This window comes from Panthera tigris, chromosome D1 (genome assembly GCF_018350195.1).
Source record: "Panthera tigris isolate Pti1 chromosome D1, P.tigris_Pti1_mat1.1, whole genome shotgun sequence".
Lineage (NCBI taxonomy): Eukaryota > Metazoa > Chordata > Mammalia > Carnivora > Felidae > Panthera > Panthera tigris.
In genome coordinates this window covers 25,509,897-25,528,275 of record NC_056669.1, presented here as the reverse complement: position 1 = coordinate 25,528,275, position 18,379 = coordinate 25,509,897, and the positions used below count along the sequence as shown (strand labels likewise).

Here is an 18,379-nt window from a genome sequence, read left to right as displayed (position 1 = left end):
AAGGTTCAGATTACAGCTGCCCAACCTTGGGCCACAGAATGACTCCAGGCTTCCCAGGGGCCTGGCCGCTGCCCTCCTCACTCTGCTTTGGGCAGGGACCAACCATCATGAGGACTGAAGGAGCCAGGTCGTGCCAGATAGGGCCCCGCCCATCCCGCGGCCGGTGGCGGCACCTCCAGAGGCCTGGAGAGCAGTCCCTAACACAGAGGAAGGGAGTAACGGCCCGGGGTTGGGGGGCGGGGGGAAGGGAGGGGGCAGGGGTGGGGGCTGGGGGCCCAGGCAGGGCAGAGGGGCCAGAGCATATCCAATAAAAGACAATTAAATGAATTTGTCTCTTAATCTGAAAGGAAAAAAATATTGAAGATCACTTATCATAGCTGGGAGATAAATGCTCCACTGAGATATTAGAAGTCAGACGGTAATTTTTTCCTGATGTCTTACAGAGGGGAACATGGGCTGAAAATGAAAATAAGATGTATAACTTACACATGTTAGAATTTAAGGTTTTACTATTCGCCTACTGTTTTTCCAGGCAGAGAACCAAGAACCAGCCGTCAGAGCCCCAGATTGTTGAAGGTTTAATGTCCCCATGGCAGTCTGCGGAGAGGCAGTAGCACATCAGGGCTTTTCACCAGTTTGGCCCTTTGGCTTCTGCTGTTGAAGGACTTGGCCCGTCCGGAAGCAGTCCCAGAAAGACCCTGGTCCTGTGTCTGAGCGGAGCTCTGGCCAAGCTCGCCGGGTCCCCCACCCTCCTCATGGCTAACCACAGGAAGGCGCGTGCGCGCACTCACACACACGAGCCCACGAGTACACGCGTGCACACACACACAGACACGTGCACATCCCCAAAACACATGCACACGCACGCCGCCGCGGCCTGGCGGCCTTTCCCAACATACTTGTCCACTGTGAAACAACCCAAGTGCAGTGGGAGTTTGCAGGATTAAGTTGGCCTTCAACCAAGGGAGCGACGTTTTCATTGGCTGGGAACCCCGTGGCAGAGGGTGGGGTGGCCAGAGCACGCGCTTCCTCTGCCGGATGCTTGAGTGAAAGGGCCGTGGGCAGGGGTGAGAGAACTTTCGGGGAGGAGGGCAACATCCAACTGGGGGCGGGCATGACGGAAGAGTGGGTGCTCTTCCATAGGCCGTGCCCCCCATCGGCAATATCAGGGAGACAAGATTCAAAAACTGATTTCCCCTGTCAGCTGGGCCGCTGGTGATTTCTGAGCTAAAAACTGACCTCTTGCCATGCAGGGGTGAAAAGTCAGAGCCACAGAAATTGCCAAAGCGGAGCAACACTTTATGCCATAGCCACCGATGGCAGGGCCGGGCCTTGGCACCAGGAATAGAGAAAAATAAATGCGAAAAGAGGAAACATTTGGTAAAAGGCACCTGGTGAAAAGAGGAGCCATGAGCCCTAAGATGAGCACCTGCCGGGAAGGCGGGTGCCCAGGTCACAGGATCGGCCGGCTCCCAGAAGAGGACATCAGAAGCATGGCCAGGACCAGGGTTCTCTTGCTGGGGTGACCACTGGGGGCCGAACAGTAGATGGAACCTCCATGTAAGTTCTCCTAGTTCTGCTTCCTCCTCGCTCCTTCCCCCCGCCCCTCTGGATGCACCTACTCCCTGGCAATACAAGGCAAGCTGTCTGGCCGCCCACTCGTGGGTGCTTCTCCTCTGGAATGAGGCCCTGTCCTCAGTCCCAGACCCCTCCGCTAGGGGGGCCCTCAGAGAAGCTTGGCATCACCCTGGACCACTACACTTGACCAGGCCAGCCCTCCTCTGAGTGCCCAGGGGGAAAAGGAAGGAGAGCCATGCCTTTAACCTCTGGCCTGCCACGCTGCCCTCCATTCTCAAGCTCTTGGGCGCTGAGTCTCCACCAGATAGCACACGCCTTACATGCGGCCATCGGGCTTGACAGCTACTGCCAAGGGTGGGTACTGGCGAAGCCCAGCCTACAGGCTGCTCTCGGTGAGGCAGCTGGCGCCTGTAAAGAGGCCCAGTGAAAACAAGAGGGAGGGGGAGGGGCGCACGGATGGAGGGGAAGAGATCTGGCCACTCAGCTTGCCTGCACGGCTGCTGATTTGTATTGAGAACTGCACTTACAGCTGACGTGGGGTTGGGGCCCGCAGACAGCTGATAGCACTAGGACAGGTGACGAGGGGGCCTGGGGTGGCCACTACAGAGCAGGAGGAGGTGCTGGCTCAAAGAGCATAACTCAGAGCATCTCCCTCTCAGGATGGCAGAAAGCCATGGCAGGGGAGGCCGCAGCAAAGGTGACATGGACCCTGCAAACTTGTCCTCTCTTTTCCCCTTGGGACATAAGCTCTTGACTCTTCCCGTTCTATTTTTGTGGGTTCAGTGAACACTGCTTTAAAAATACTGCCAGTGGGTTCCCAAAGTGCCTTGCAGGTGTTAAGCAATTTAAAACAAGGTGAGAAATCTTGGGTGTTTGGGTAAAAGAAGATTTCAAAGACTTCTCCTGAAGACAACCCCTTTAGACTATGGCAGATGTCTTCTATGTTTGCAAGTGACATATTGGATAAAGGGTTAGTATCCAAAATCTGTAAAGAACTTATCAAACTCAACACCCAAAAAACAAACAATCCAGTGAAGAAATGGGCAAAAGACATGAATAGACAACTTTCCAAAGAAGACATCCACGTGGCTAACAGACACATGAAAAGATGCTCCACATCACCCATCATCAGGGAAACACAAATCAAAACCACAACGAGATACTACCTCACACCTGTCAGAGTGGCTAAAATGAACAACTCAGGCACCAACAGATGCTGGTGAGGATGCGGAGAACGAGGAACCCTCTGGCACTGTTGGTGGGAATGCAAGCTGGTGCAACCACTCTGGAAAACTGCAAGGAGGTTCCTCAAAAAATTGAAAATAGAGCTACCCTACGACCCAACAACTGCACTGCTAGCTATTTATCCAAGGGATACAGGTGCGCTATTTCAAAGGGGCACATGCACCCCCATGTTTATAGCAGCACTATCGACAATAGCCAAAGTGTGGAAAGAGCCCAAATGTCCATACACTGATAAATGGACAAAGAAGATGTGGTATCTATCTATCTATCTATCTATCTATCTATCTACAGCAGAATATTACTCGGCGATCAAAACGAATGAAATCTTGCCATTTGCAACAGTGTGGATGGAGCTAGAGTGTATTATGCTAAGTGAAATAAGTCAGTCAGAGAAAGACAAATATCACATGGCTTTACTCATATGTGGAATTTAAGATACAAAACAGAGGAACATATGGGAAGGGAAGCAAAAATAATATAAAAACAGGGAGACAAACCGTAAGAGACTCTTAAATACACGGAACAAACTGAGGGTTGCTGGAGGGGTGTTGGGTGAGGGAAAGGACTGAAAGGGCAAGGGGCACTGAGAAGGACACTTGTTGGGATGAGCACTGGGTGTTATATGTGAGTGAGGAATCACTAAATTCTTTTCCTGAAACCATTATTACACCAGATGTTAACTAACTTGGATTCAAACTTTTTGAAATAAATAAATAATTTTAAAAAATATATCTATATACAGCAAAACAAAACAAAACACAGACATCTTCTCTACCTTCCCATTCAACCCAGAGCAACTCAGAGTGCACCCCGTGGATCCACAAGTCTGTGGCCCAGGCTGGCTGTCCATGGATCCTCTGTATTCACACAGTTCCTGCGAAGTCTCAAAGGCCACCCAAACCACACAGTTGCGTTAGGACCTATCACGTGTGTCTCCCATGTGATGTTAATGCTGTGCAACAATTAAGCAAATCTGCGTTGTCTTTAGGATTTCTGTAGGATCCGTGCACAGGCGTGTGCCTATGACTTGTTTTTAAAAAGAAATACGCAGTGGGTTAAGAGCAAACTTCAAGAAGAGAAAAAAAAGTCATCCATAATATAGCCATCACCCTAACCCCATAGCTAGTTTCATCTCCATACAGGATAGGTGCTCACAGCTTCTCCGGAACCCCGAGGACAGCTTCCCACCCAGGTTATGTGTGACATTTCCATACTGCAGGGTTCAGAACTTCAGGAAGCACCTTAGGAAGGTGTTTTGCAGTCACAGAGGCAGAAGTTAACAGGGTGTGTGAGGCCGATCTTCCTGTAGGTGGAATGTGAAGTCTCTACGTGTCTCCTAAGAGCATCCAGATCCTCCTGGCCAGTCCCATAGGGGATGTCAGGGTAGACTAACACCGACTCAGATTCTGTGTTCCAGGCACATGAGCCAAGCAGGTCCTTGCATTTCTCCTCCATAAAATACTATTCTCTCCTTCACGGGCTGTTTTCCCCAATCCCTCTGGGTGAAGCAGGATGCGGCTGACAGTTATTTGCAGACCACAGCTTGGGGTCAAGTTGCTGAAGCCTACACAGAACCTATATGGGCCATGCTGTTTCAAGAACAACTCACTCTAGCAGATTCAGCCACAACAGGAAGATGTGGAGAAAGAGAGCCAACCTCCCACAACACGGGCAAGCTAGGCTTTCTCTGAGCAACCCAGACCTCAATCTCTCCACTTGATTCCGAGCCAAATGACTTAATGCTGGGATGAAAAGCAAGAAAGGCATTATAGCTTTAGGTACAGAGAACACCTCCTCCAAAGACACAAATACCTATGGGTATTCCAATAAGCATGAAGTAACTTGGAAAACCCAAGTTATCAGAGACTATGGAGGGAATCGTGGGATGGTCCAAAGCATTCTAACTCAGCGCTGTCCAGTTGAAGTAGAGTGTGAGCCACACACATAAATTTCCATTTTCCAGTAGTCGCATTTTTAAAATAAAAAAAAACAGGTGTAATGAATTTAAAAATATATGAAAATATATTAGTATATGAACTCACTACAACCAAAAGATTATCATTTCAACATCATCAGTATAAAAAATAATTAATGAGCTATTTTACTTTATCCCCCCCCCCGCCCCCACTAAGTCTGTGAAATCTGGTGTGCATTTTAGATCTCGAGCACATGTCAGTTTTGGATTAGCCACACTTCAAGGGCTCAGAAGCAGCGTGCGGCTAGTGGCTACTGCCTTGGACACCACAAATCTGGTCCATGAGCCAAGAGACCCCAAATGGGGTCAACACACAGGGTTGAGGATGAGAGATTTAAATCGCCTGGCATCTATCTCATCGTGTCATTTCTTCTTTGCATGATCAAATAGTAGAATCTATCCTCAGCAAAGACGTTTTTCTGAAAACCCCTGCTCCCTGCTGCCCACCAGGCCAGCTTACATGTGGGCTCCTGGAGAATATTTACGAGGTGCTGGCAATGGCCGTCCCTAGCCTGCGTGGCTCCGAGAGCCCACGGTATCTTCTTTGTTCCCCCAGGGTGAGTGAGACTCCATCCATCTTTCTGAACCTACTCTATCACCTGCGGACGGTCGGGGTCAGGACAGGCAAATCAAAAGCAGGGGCTGCTTTGTGCGACCAGAGCCACGTAAATACCACGTCTGTTCTTTAGAGGTGTTCACACAGCTCTCCTCCAGCTGGCTTCTGGTGTGACTGCAGCCAGGGATGGCTGACAAGTGGGTCCTGAAACTCGATTTCCTTGCCCCAGATTAATAGGTCGGAATGCCCTGCGGGGGAGTGAGAGGTCAGCTCGACAGTGTGGCCTCCCCCTGAGCACAGATGCAGGCTCTAGCCGAGGCAAAGTGGGCAGACCTTGGTTTCTGTCCTGGCTTGTACACCATGACCCATATGGCTTTGAAGAAGTATCTTCACCATTGAGTCTCGTCAGCCACGCATTCACTCACTCATTCATTTAACAACTCTTTCTGGAGCACGGATCAGGTGACAGGCATTGCTCAGTAAACAAAACGAGGCCCTGCCTGCATTTTAGTGAGGGATGTGATACGAGTCAGGAAGAGCTAAGAAGACCTAAGAAGGCAAAGAGTGACAGGTGCTGTCTTAGAGCAGGCGGTGAGGGAGGTCTGCTGAAAGGTGACATTCAGGCACAGAGACCTGAAACAAGTGGGAGAGAGAGTCCTATGACTTGATGGAGTAGGAATGCTCCAGAAAGAAGGAATACAGGCATGAGACTCTGGGGCAAGAGAGTGCTTGGGGTCCAGAGTCTTGTGTGGCTGGTGCGGAAGGAAGGAGGGAGACAGGAAGGAGAAAATGAGTTTCATAGAAATGGGGGCCAGGTAGAAGACTTTGGGTTTTGTCACAAGGCAGTAAAGGATTTTGAGCAAGAGAGTTAAGTATTCTGAAAGGATGGGGTGTCTGGATGGCTCAGTTGGTTAAGTGACCGGCATCTACCCAGGTCATGATCTCATGTTCGTGGGTTCGACAGCAGAGAGCCTGCTTCAGATCCTCTGTCTACCACCCCCCCCCCCCACCGTCTCAAAAATGAATAAACATTAAAAAAATAAATATTCTGAAAGGGTTAGTCTGAAGAACAGACTTTAGGAAAGCAAGCAGAAGCGAGGACAACAGGGGGCAACTGAGGCAGCCTAGAAGGACAGGTGCTGCCTGTCTGGGTTGGGGCGGGGCAACAGAGGTGAGCAGTGGTTGGGATTCAGGCTACAACAGACCAAAGACTCTCCAAGGGTGGAATCTGGATTTTCAATAAGCATCAGGAAGGTCCTGTGGTTGGGCCAGTTTGGGAAGTATTGCTGAATCGCCTTCCTTGCTGCCAGGCTGAGTTCCGGCAGAAATTGGACCAGGAGCCCAAAGGCACAATGTACAGGGAGGGAGGGAGCAGAGAGGTGGCCCACAGGCCAGGAATCAGAAAAGCCCAGCTCTGGTGCCAGATTTGCCTCCTCTAAGTCCTCAGACAAGGCGTCTACCACTCCCCGCCCCCAAAAGCCCAATTTGCCTTCAAATGTCAAAATGTAATGGCGACATCTACCTCACGGGATCATGGTGGGAAGCAAACCATAAGATAATATGGAAAAATATTTAACAAACGATACCCTCCGTCCACTATGAGGGGCTCACTATCCTTATTATCTGTGTGGAGAGATGCTCATGTGAGGGACTCCTGGCTCAGAACCTCCGGGCCTTCCTAGAAGGCTAGACTCTGGGAAGGCGGCTGTGATTCCGGTGACTGGTTCTGGTTACTGGGATTGGAATGTGGAAGGGCTGGGGGTTCCCACAGGCGAGTCGGAGACCAGGGATTGTCTGGGGGAGGTCTCCTTCCCAGCTGCACACTCGCCCCCTTCTCTCTCCTTCTGTAGACTTGTTTCCTTACCGACCTCATCCGCTTCTAGTGAAAACTCTCTAGAGATGATGCCCAAACCTACATTCCAGCCCCCAAATATTATCTGAGCTTTAGTTTCCAAGGCCTAGTAGACATTTTTTAGCTGGATGTTCTACTGATTGCTCCCAGGAATCTCAGAGGGAACACTGACATCTCTTCCCAAAGCATTTCCTTTCCTATGTCCCCTGGATAACATCACCATCCTTCCTACAATCATCCAAGCTCCAGTCATTTTTTGTTCTTTCCTCTCATATACCCTCCAACCCCCAGAGACTTCAATGTTTGTCCATCTGAACCCTGCTAATTATCCCTTTGACGTGTTCCTTCATGCATGTACTTCTTTTTATTTCCCTAATTATTAAAGTCGCTCAAATTCAGAACTTTGTAATCTCTTACCTGAGATATTTCACTACCTTCTTATCTTTCTGAGGCTCCCTTCCCCACCGCTGTATACAAAGACCCTCAGTTCTGTAAATGAAGCTCTGAAGACAGCAAATGTCAAGTCTACGCTTAAAGTCAGTGTCTGCATACAGAATAAATTCCATATTTTCTTAGCCTGCCATTCAGGGCCCTTCATTAATTTTCATTTTTATCCCCTTGTGCTATAGGCCCATTGACTTGCCCGATAGTTCATGAATGAGACTAATATTTTCTCTCTTTTTTGCTCATGAGGATCACTATCACTGTGGAGCACTTTCTGAGTCCCAAGCACTGTCTTGGGTCCTTCCTCCACAGCATCAGACTTAACCATCGGGACAAGCCTATGAAGAAGCAGATCCTCTAGTCCTGTTCTAGGAAAGAGGCAGCTGGTGATCAGACAGCTAGATAGCTTGTTCAAGGGCAGAGCCGGGAATGAAGTCTGGGCTACCTGTCCTCCCGGCATGCCCTTCCTTGACCCTCTGATTCTTCTCTCCTTGGGCTCTCTTCCCTGCATTTCCACAAGAACAGTCTTACTGCCCTGGGCACCACCAAGTTCAACTACACTTTCCAAGTGTGATGTGTCCTCCCTTGCTCAGTGAGACCATAGATGGGCTCACCTCTGTCGTCACTTCTGGACTTTTCCCGTAAGGGCGGTTTGGTCACCTTTGCTCTAGTAAGACCCACCCAGAGGGGTCACGTTTCTTCAACAGGTCAGGGAGGGTAGGTTCTCACTAGGGCTTCCCCAAGAGGGGCTCTACCTGGGCCTGACACACAATAGGTGTTCCAGAAGTATCGGCAGAGGGCCGTTGAGTCTGACTCTGACCTGGCTGTTGAGGGCTGTACTAAGACTTAGAGAGCCAGGTGGGCTCAGAAGCCAGTAGGGCTTCCTGGCCCTACTCTACTCCCAGCCCTCAGTTTTATAGCCTTCTCTTGTCTCAGCTTTCTAGGGACTGACTCAGGCTCCCTGGCCCAGCACCAGCAGCCACTTCGGTCAGATCCGCTTGACTCAGACACCTGGGGAGCAAGCATGCCTCAAGCCTCCACCAGCCCCTCACCTGGCAGCTGGCCGCACCTACCCCTGGAGCTGCACAGGCCTGGTGGGCTTACCTGGATCCATTCATGTGGTCATACTCCCGCTTGACATTGACCCTCACCGGCTGATTAATCCATTCCTGCTGCGGCGGGAGGGGGTTGATTTTGTGGGGCTGGCCATAGTCAGGACTCCCTGAGGCGGTCATGTCGGCCTTGGGGAGATGGGCCGCCGCTCCGTAGGCAGAGTCGAAGAGGGACTGGTCGTCGCTCACCACCGACAGAGCCTCCTGGAGGGTCAGAGAAGGAGACGGAAAGCCCAGTGTCAGTTCATCCAGGGTTACTCTTCACCTCCTCTCCCTCTGAGCTGGCAGGGTGGCCCAGGGCTGCCCCAGGCGGTTGCCCAGGTCGCTGATTGACTCACACTCTGGGGGGCTGTTTATTCCTACGCAAACTCCACGGGTTCTCTGAAGGTTATCCCGGGTGAGGAGGGAGTTTGGGCAGTGGAGTGGGGAAGGAGGAGCCATAGGAGCACGTCCACTGTTGTGTCTGCAGAAAGGTGGGCGGGGAGCCAGAGGCCAAGAGGGGTGGTCACACAGCGTGCACGTGCAACGTTCCCGTGGCACTTGAATGCCGAGCTCTGTTGGCCATAAGCAGAGAGGCCTCTGACCAGCTGTGTGGAGCTGTCAGGCTGGAGGGGGATATGAAAGTGAGCATTTACTTTATAGGTGAGGCCACTGAGACCCACCCAGAGAGGTTAACTATCCAGCCCAAGGTCACACAGGGGAAGGGTGGGGCCCAGGGCTGTGGCTGCATCTAATTTCAGTTTCCTTATCTGTAAACAGGAATAAGAATAGCTTTTTCAGAGCTGATAGGTGGGTTAAGTGAGAAAAATCGTGGTACATACAGGTGTCTGGCTTGTAAGAAACAAGCAGCAGTTTCCGCAGGGGTTCCCCAGGGTGTGCTGGTGTATCTTACAGATATCCATGATTCAACTGGGAGGCTGCCTGCCTCTTGGGGACAGCGCTCTGTCATGCTTTCTTGCCTGACTCCTAGAGAGGATAGCTTCCTGTCTTAATCTGATGATTCAGTTTGCCCAGGAATGAGGGCAGAATTTCAGCTCTGTGGATGGGGGCAGTCGAGGAGAGGCCCTCTGCAAGACCCTCAGTCTTCCCGCTCATACCGTCCCATTGCCCGGAGGAAGTCTGGCTTGTGGATGCCTGAATTGCGAAAGAAAGCCTTGCACTTTGCAGAGGTCGCCTACCAGCCAAAGCACCACCATAGGATTCTCCCACTATTCCAACTCACATCACATCACGGACCGGGGTGTGAAAATCACTGTATCGCATAATCACACCAAAGTAAGGGGACCGCTTTGCAGAAAAGAAGGACACAATCTAGAGGGCAGGATTATTTTACAATGTGTATAATCTACAATTACACAATCTATAATTATGAAGAGGAGATGGAATAATATATGACAAATATCTAGAACAGCTTCTGGCAGGGCGCCTGGGAGGCTCAGTCGGTTAAGTGTCTGACTTTGGCTCAGGTCATGATCTCACAGTTCATGAGTTCGAGCCCCGCTTTGGGCTCTGTGCTGACAGCTGGGAGCCTGGAGACTGCTTCGGATTCTGTGTCTCCCTTTCTCTGTCCTTCCCCAGCTCACACTCTGTCTCTGTCTCTCAGAAAATAAATACACATTTAAAAAAAGAGAACAGTATCTGGCATATAGTGACCCCCAATAAATGTTAGCTCTCATGATTACTGGTGTTCAAGTAAAGATTCTCTCAAACTACTTGTTATGGGGTCAATCATTCCCTTAAATTCACATGTTGAAGCCCTAACTCCAATACCTCAGAACCAGACTGTATTTGGAGCAAGGGCCTCTAAATGGGCCTGATTCCGTTAAAATAAGACCTTTAGGATGGGCTCAATCCAGTCTGACTGGTGTCTTTAGAGTAGAATTGTTGGACACCCAGAGTCCCCCATGTGGAGAGGCAGCAAGCCATCTGCAAGCCAAGGAGAGAGCCCTCAGAACCCACCAGCACCCTGATCTTGAACTTCCAGCCTCCAGAACTGTGAAAAAACAAATTGCTGTTGCTTTAGCCACCCAATGTGTGGTGTTTTGTTACAGCAGCCCCAATAGCCACCTTTACGTAAGCCCTCCCTACACTTGTCAAATTACAGGCTGTTCCACCAGCTAAAGTCACTGAAGTCACTGCTTCTCCCGGGGCCATTCTCAACCCCAGCAGGACAGCCACATTTCAAAGAAAAAGGCTCTTCTGTGGCTGTTTCCTGCTGGGATCAGGGAAGAATTACTGGAACACACTCCAGGAAGTCTGCTTCTGCACCAGAAGGCTTTGGATAGTGTAGATACGGCCAGAGATGGCAGTTTCAAAGCTGAGCTACCTACACAATATTGAAAGGCTCCCGTCCCCCAAATAAGTGGGTGTTCCTTGATTCAGACCTAAAATACGCTGGGATCCTTGCTCGTTTTCCAACTAGTGCCCTTGTGTCGGGCTCAGAGAAAAGCTGTGCTGCCTGGAACCACTGTCTTATGGTTATTATATCCATTCTCCATGTCAGTTAGGGATCAGACCTGCCTTTGTATCCCACACCAGTTTTCAGTTGTCATCCAGGCCCACAGTGTTACGGTTCCAAGTTGAAAGGTGTGACACTGTAATCTTCCAGATAGTTCAGCATGAGTCCCTGAAATTCCTAGGGTTCTATACTAGGAGCAGAGATGACATTACCACCACCTAGGACCCATAAATGTGCTTTTGGTGACAAAGGTGGAGAACACTCACCAGTTCTGCTAGAAAAAGAGACTACGTTTAAGGAATCATGTTAATCGTACCACAGGGTATTGTCTTCTACTGTGGAGAGCGGCTTTATGCTCCGTCATGCACAAATCTTGGAGTTTCCAATTACAGAATTTCTCATCTCCCATCTTCTAGGGGAGAAGAAATTCAAGGAAGGAGGCCTAGGAGGCAGGACTGGGGATAGTGATGCTCTGGGGAAGCATGAAAGATCTCTTTCATCATTAGCCCCAAAGATGGTGGGCCAGGAAGCAAGAGAAAGTAGGGTTTCAAGTCCAAGGGGGCCACGCAAGGTGTCAAAACCAAGGTTCGAAGCAAAGATTGCAACAGAAAACAGATAAGACAAGTTGGGGGTTCTGTTGGCAGACCGTGGAGAGACTTCTTAAGGAAATGAGAATACAGACTTACAGGACAAAGTGTAGGTGTAGTAAAGGGCACAAAACCTGTCCGAACTCATTTTGAAAAGTAGCTCACAATCAATGGAAACTCCAGTCAAGTGGCAACATCACAGGACAAGAGATCCCTGATCTCCTCCAGAACAACTATCGCTCCTCCTGTCTGACTTGTCTACCTCCAGGCACGTGTGCCTTCCCAACGCCTGTCTTCGTCGGGCTCTTTCCACTATGACTACACACACTTGTATTCTCTGCCCTCATTCAGCCCACTTTGCGCACGGAGCTCCCTTGAAAGTCACAAATACATCCTGCCACAATCCCTGCTCCGATACCTCCCAGAGCTCACTCCATGTTGACCATAGCAAATCTACTGTCATCTGCTTGTTTTCCCACAGCTCAGCTTGGCCCCAGATGTCCACCCTTACATTTCATGACTTCCCTCTCCCGCGACTCCTGCCCAGCGCTAACTGTTTCCACTGCTCCACTCAGCGGGCCCCACTCACATAACACTTCAAAGGTCCTTGGGCCGTGAGTACCCTTTCTTTGTACTTTCCACCTGCGCACATATCCGACGCTTCTCATTTTCTAAGGCAAACAAGATCTTCCTCACCCGTGAAATGTTCCCTGATAATGCCCTGTGACTCGTTTGAGCTTATGAAAGCCCAGTGAGAATACTGCGTGGGTAGGCGCATACACCCACACACGTACTCTCTCTCTCTGTCTCGCTGCCTCTTCCTCTCTCTCCCTCTCTGTTTTCTATTTCCAGTCATTGATAAGCAAAGGGCTTTTTTTATTCTTAGAACAGTATGGAGAAAAGAATTAGTGGTTGGGGGAGGCTGGGAAAAAGGAGTAAATGAAGGAAAACAGCTCCCTGTCTGGCCTGCTGGACTGAATTAAGAAGTCTACTAAGGGCAGGAGACCAGAGATGAGGGCCATTAAGTGGGAATAATAGATTTAGGCAGACTAGACCCCAAACAAGCTGATTTGAGATCCTGGTGGAAAATGAAAGCTGGGGAGGAGAACATTCTCACCATCTCTGAAAGGAACTAGCACCCTTTTGGCCATTCAAGGCTGGAGCTTTAGGAGCATCCCAAGACCACATCCCTTCTGACTGTATGATGGCGAACCTTCTCTGAGGTGCTCTAGTGGCAGTGGGCACAGGGAGGGGGGACAGGCATAGAGGAAAAGGCAAAAACGGAACATGGCACTGGGCAACTGACTTGTGGCCAACAGACTTGTGTTAGGAACTCATGTCACGGTAAATGATATGGGTGTAGTGACGAAGGTGCCACTTTTACCACGTGAGGAGCTATGGAGCTGGCAGATACAGCTTTTCACATGAGCCTCTCTTGCTATCTTATGCATGTCTTATAAAGCTGTTTACTTTTACTTCAACCCCTAAAACTTTGAAAAGTTTATACATAAAACTCCTACTTATACTTAAAACTCTTCACAGGAAGGACTCGTTGGTCTTCATGAGCTTTTCACTGATGAATTGTTGATGAGAATTTCATTTGGGGATGATAGACTGAATTTAGAAAGAACTTCAGCATGAAAATTCACAAGCTATTCTCAGTGATGAAGTTCCTTCAGTTTTTAATGACCTCACTGTTTCTGTTGACTTTGGACAGGACACGGAAGACAAGTTATTCTTGTAAAGACTGTTGCGTCCAGGTTGCTTTAGAGCATGCTACATAAAAATTGACTTCAACGTGAAGAAGACAGAAAGCGTGGGATCCCTAACCCCTTGTGGTATTCAGTTCTATGGTTAATCCTCGGCTTAGTAATTAGATTCTGAAAAGCATCTTTCCTTTGCTAGAAAGACTAGGCCTGTAACTCAGGGTGCTCTGGGCCCTCAGTCACTGAGTCTTAGACCCAGAGGGAAGCACACAGTCCCTTGACTCCTACCACTTTAGTACCCTACTTGACCCATTTGCTGGAAAGCCCAGACAAGGGCAACTTGGAATGGCAGCTTGAGTTCAGAGCTAAGTGGATGGCCACATTTGTCCATAGAAATGCTGACCAAGCTGTACTAACCTTCCTTCCCATGATCCCCTGCTGGCCCAGGGAGCCAGCAGAGGTATATGGCCAACGGGGCACTTGTCTTGATACGGGACTCTCCTTACCCAATTTGGGTGAGATGCCATTAGCACAACACTTATAATATTTCCTGCATTCTCATTATTGAAGATAGATCACAGCAGTCAATTATCATAACACATATTAAGCGCAAAACACTGTTTGTACGAGTAATCTGATTTAATCCTCTTAGCAATACTTAGCAATACTATGAGGGATGTGCTATTATTACCTCTATTTTTTCAGATGAGAAAATGGCTAATTCAGAGAAGTGAAATAACTTGCTCAAGTCACACAGCAAGTGAGTATGATCTGGGATTCAAATTCAGGTTTGCTGCCTGGGCACCTCCCAGGGAGACTATAAAGCACTTTGAGGGTACCTCTTGAGTTTATTGAGCACAATCTTTAAAGTTGGAGAGATATGACCTCGAATCTGAGCTCGAACAGCTGCTCACTTGCACACCACCTATTGTAGTTTATTTATACTCTATGAACTTCATTTCTGTATCCGTAGAATGGGGGATAATAACAGTACCTCACCTGCTTGATTCTGAATGAAGGTAACACGAGATAATGTAAGTGAATTTCCCAAATAGAGTGTCTAAAATTCTTAGGACATAATAAGTACTCAAATCTAAAAGAAGCCCAATGCTGAGAGATGGCACTGGGACCCTGGTGTTGGAGTTGTGATGGAGGTGGTGGGGGCAGATAAAGCCAGAGATCTACCTCCTTCTCTCCTGTGTGGGTTACTTAGAAGTAATGGAAGTTGCCTAAGACTCAAAATTAGCAGGTTCAGAGATAATAGTTAGATTTTGAAATGCAAATTCCATGGGTTTCTGAACACACAGCCTACTTAGCTAATGTGTTTCCACTCTTCTTTTTCAGACTTCTAGGTGACACAGACAAGATTCTGTTAAATAGCCATTAGGGGTGCCTGGGTGGCTCAGTTGGTTAAGTGGCTGCCTTCAGCTCAGGTCATGATCTCACAGTTCGTGGGTTTGAGCCCCACATTGGGCTCTGTGCTGACAGCTCAGAGCCTGAAGCCTGCTTCAGATTCTGTGTCTCCCTCTCTCTCTCTCTGCCCCTCCCTCACTCATGCTCTGTGTCTCTATCTCAAAAAAAAAAAAAAAAAATTAAAAAAATTAAAACAAAATAGCCATACAAGTGAGGAGAAGAGCCATTTACTGCTGAGATAATCAAAATAGTAGGTGGCTACTCGTATTGCCATTCATACGTCGTATACGCAATAAACATCAGAAAAATGCCAGTAGGTCTGTGAGTTCACTAAAAACAACAACAACAAAAAAACCTTTACTTTGGAATTTGTCATATGTATTTTCTTTTCTTTCTTTCTTTCTTTCTTTCTTTCTTTCTTTCTTTCTTTCTTTCTTTCTTTCTTTTAAATACTAGCAGATGTATTTTCCCAAAATTTATTTTCCTTAGATTAAGGCAAATGTTATTTCCCATGTGCCTGTCAGTTGGGTGATAGGGGACTGTGGTCAGAGCGTTGCCACATGATGGCCTGGCTGATATCGATGATGAGCAAACAATTGCATCTCTGAAAAAGCTTTGCTGAAGCAGAGTTGGAAAAGCCCCTAGCGTATCCAAAAAGAAAAAAAGGTTTAAGATGGGTCCAGAGAATCTCCCCATTCTTTTTTTTTTTTTTTTTTAGGTTTATTTATTTTGAGAGAAAGCTTGAGCAGGGGAAGGGCTGAGAGACAGGGAGAGAGAGGATCCCAAGCAGGCTCTGTGCGGTAGTGCAGAGCCTGACTCGGGGCTCAAATCCCTAGCTATGAGAGCATGACCTGAGCTGAAACCAAGAGTTGGGCACTTACCCGACTGAGCCACCCAGGCGCCCCAGATCTCCATTTTACTCAGGAATACGTGAAAGAAATTTTTGCTGTGGTCCCTCCCGTCCACAGGAAGAATGCACCCATCATCCATAGTTATGAGTCAAATGGAGTCAGAGGAGGAAAGTCCCTGATGCCACCGTGGAGGGAGACCCTTTCCCTTGCTCACCCTTACAGTTAGGCTGAGTTTTTATGCTAGCCCAGGGGAATGACCTAAGACATGGGGTCCCAAGAAGCACGAATTCTACATTGTTTCCTCTCCCCTTATTTTCCCTCTCTCCTGTCCTGAACCCCTAAAGGACAGACTTCTGTGGCTGATGAGCTTTTCTCTAGGAGGGTGAAAGGATGTCAAAAGCAGTCACGCCAAGGTCCCTGATGCTGCCCTCCTCGGCGGGTCCATTTGACTCGCAGACCAGGCCTCCGGAAAGCTGATCTCTGGGTCACTGCAGGGAGCACACAAGCTTTGGCTTTTTGTTACATTCTTTGCATAAAGACATGAAGTCCCCCGCTCTTGCCAGCCAGGGAGCATACACAATTCAGACAAGACCAAAATCCTCTGTCTTCATGGCTCTCGGAAATCAGCAGGCTCTGCTGCAGTGAGAGCATCCAGCTCCGGGCGGGGACCTCATCACAGCCACACTGAAATACCACGAGGAGGGGGTAGCGGCTATCAGTTCGTTTTCAAGCCTTTTGCTTCACTCTCTTCTCTACCTACTGGCCTGGCACCCACTTCTTGTTCATTATGTTGGTCCCACAGATGGACAAAGAGAAAAGAAGGCAAATTTTAAGACAAGTTGGATAAGGAGGAAGGGGGCACCAAATATTAAGCAGAAGCCCCTCTCACAGGGTGTAGAGTGGGAGCTGCCTGTGTTCATCTGCCAGGTTGTCTTTTCCCAAAAGGGCCATAACGATATTTCCAGTCTTTGCCACTCCCCATCAGAATGCAGGCTCTACTTCCCTCCCCACCCTACCCCTTGATCCCAGATGGGACTTCATGACTGCTTCAACAAACGGAAGGTGGCAGAAGTGACCTTGCTGGACTTCCAAGGCTAGGTGATAAAAGGCATTATGACTTCCACCTGCTTCTTGTTCTCTCTTGGGTCTCTAGTCCTTGGAAACCAGCCACCATGCTGCAAGGAAGCCCAAACCAGCCCAAGCCGAGAAACTACAATCATGGAGAGGCCCACAGTGAGAGGAAACAAGACCACCAGCCACCAGCCGGCAGCAACCTCCAGACTTGGGAGGGATGAGCCTTCAGATGAAGGTTTGCTCATGAGCATAATAGTTGTTTTATGCCACTAAGTTTTGGTATAGTTTCTTAGGTAGCCATAGTAACTGGAACATTTTCTATCGTGTTCATCACCAACAAGGAAACCCATATCCAGAGGAGGCAGAAGGTGATTGTCTAAGTATCCTTTTCACCACGGTTACTGACACTGGCTTCAGGAATCAGAACCAGGACTAAACAAATGGGGTAACTGAGGCACAGAGCATAACCTCTCTAGGTTCACACAGTGAGGGAGGGTCAATCTCAGCCTGAGGGCGTAACTCCTCTGATAACCACCTATCAGAATTACCCTTAACTAGCAACGAGAAAACAACAAACAAACAAAAGGCAAACAAGGGTGACTTTTTTAAAGTAGAAAGAGGGGCGCCTGGGTGGCTCAGCTGGGTTAAGCGTCCGACTTTGGCCTAGGTCATGATCTCACAGTTCTCTTGAGTTCGAGCCCCGCATGGGGCTCTGTGCTGGCAGCTCAGAGCCCGGAGCCTGCTTCGGATTCTGTGTCTCCCTCTCTCTCTGCCCCTCCTCTGCCCAGGCTCTGTCTCTGTCTCTCTCAAAAATAAATAAACATGAAAAAAAATTTAAATACATAAATTAGAAAGAATAAATAGAACATGCACTATTTCATATTGTGACGCTTACAAGGAACTCCTACAATCATTACCTCCTTTAGCTTTTTAAGATGTTTGTTAAGATCGTGATACTATTAAAAAGGAAATTGAGGCTTAAAGAGGTTCATACTTGCTTCACGTCCCTCAACTAGTGAATTGCCCAGCTGGTGGCCTGACTGCAGAACTTACACTCTTCCCCTAAACTAGTTCCAGCCCGTGAACTATAATCCTAGGCTGTGCCAGAGAGCCAAACCTGCCATGGAAACCCAGAGTGCTTCGCTGATTTCTAAAGTATTTTATTGAACTCTGTCCCCCCCTGCTCCCCTTCACTCAATCCACCCACCCACCCCCAACTTAAATCTTCACTCGCTGGGGAGGGGGCTCTGCAGTGGGCGACCCAGGGAGAGGCAGCCAGCCAAGTTCCTAGAAAATGGAATTAGAATCCTTTGCAGATGAAAGTACTTTATTTAATGGAGTTTAATAAATTAAGGGAATGAGCCTAAATGGGTTCAGAGAAGAGGGTCTCTGTGTTCTGTAAAGGTATGCCATGTAACAGAATCCAGAGCTGTGGCCTTGTGTTAATCACGATCCCCATTAGGTGCTTCTCCAGGTCTCCCATGGGTATCTACCTTTGCCTGTTGACTTTGAGTTTTTACAGTCACTG

General features: G+C 48.6%; 1 protein-coding gene across 2 annotated transcripts in view; it reads right to left on the bottom strand.

The window, feature by feature from the left end:
* FLI1 (Fli-1 proto-oncogene, ETS transcription factor) overlaps positions 1–18,379 on the bottom strand; it is a 122,043-nt gene that overhangs the window by 47,995 nt on the left and 55,669 nt on the right. For both annotated transcript variants that reach the window (XM_042957787.1, XM_042957786.1), the window contains exon 2: positions 8,755–8,966. In XM_042957787.1, the coding sequence (XP_042813721.1) occupies positions 8,755–8,966 (212 nt within the window). The remainder of the gene's footprint in view (positions 1–8,754; positions 8,967–18,379) is intronic.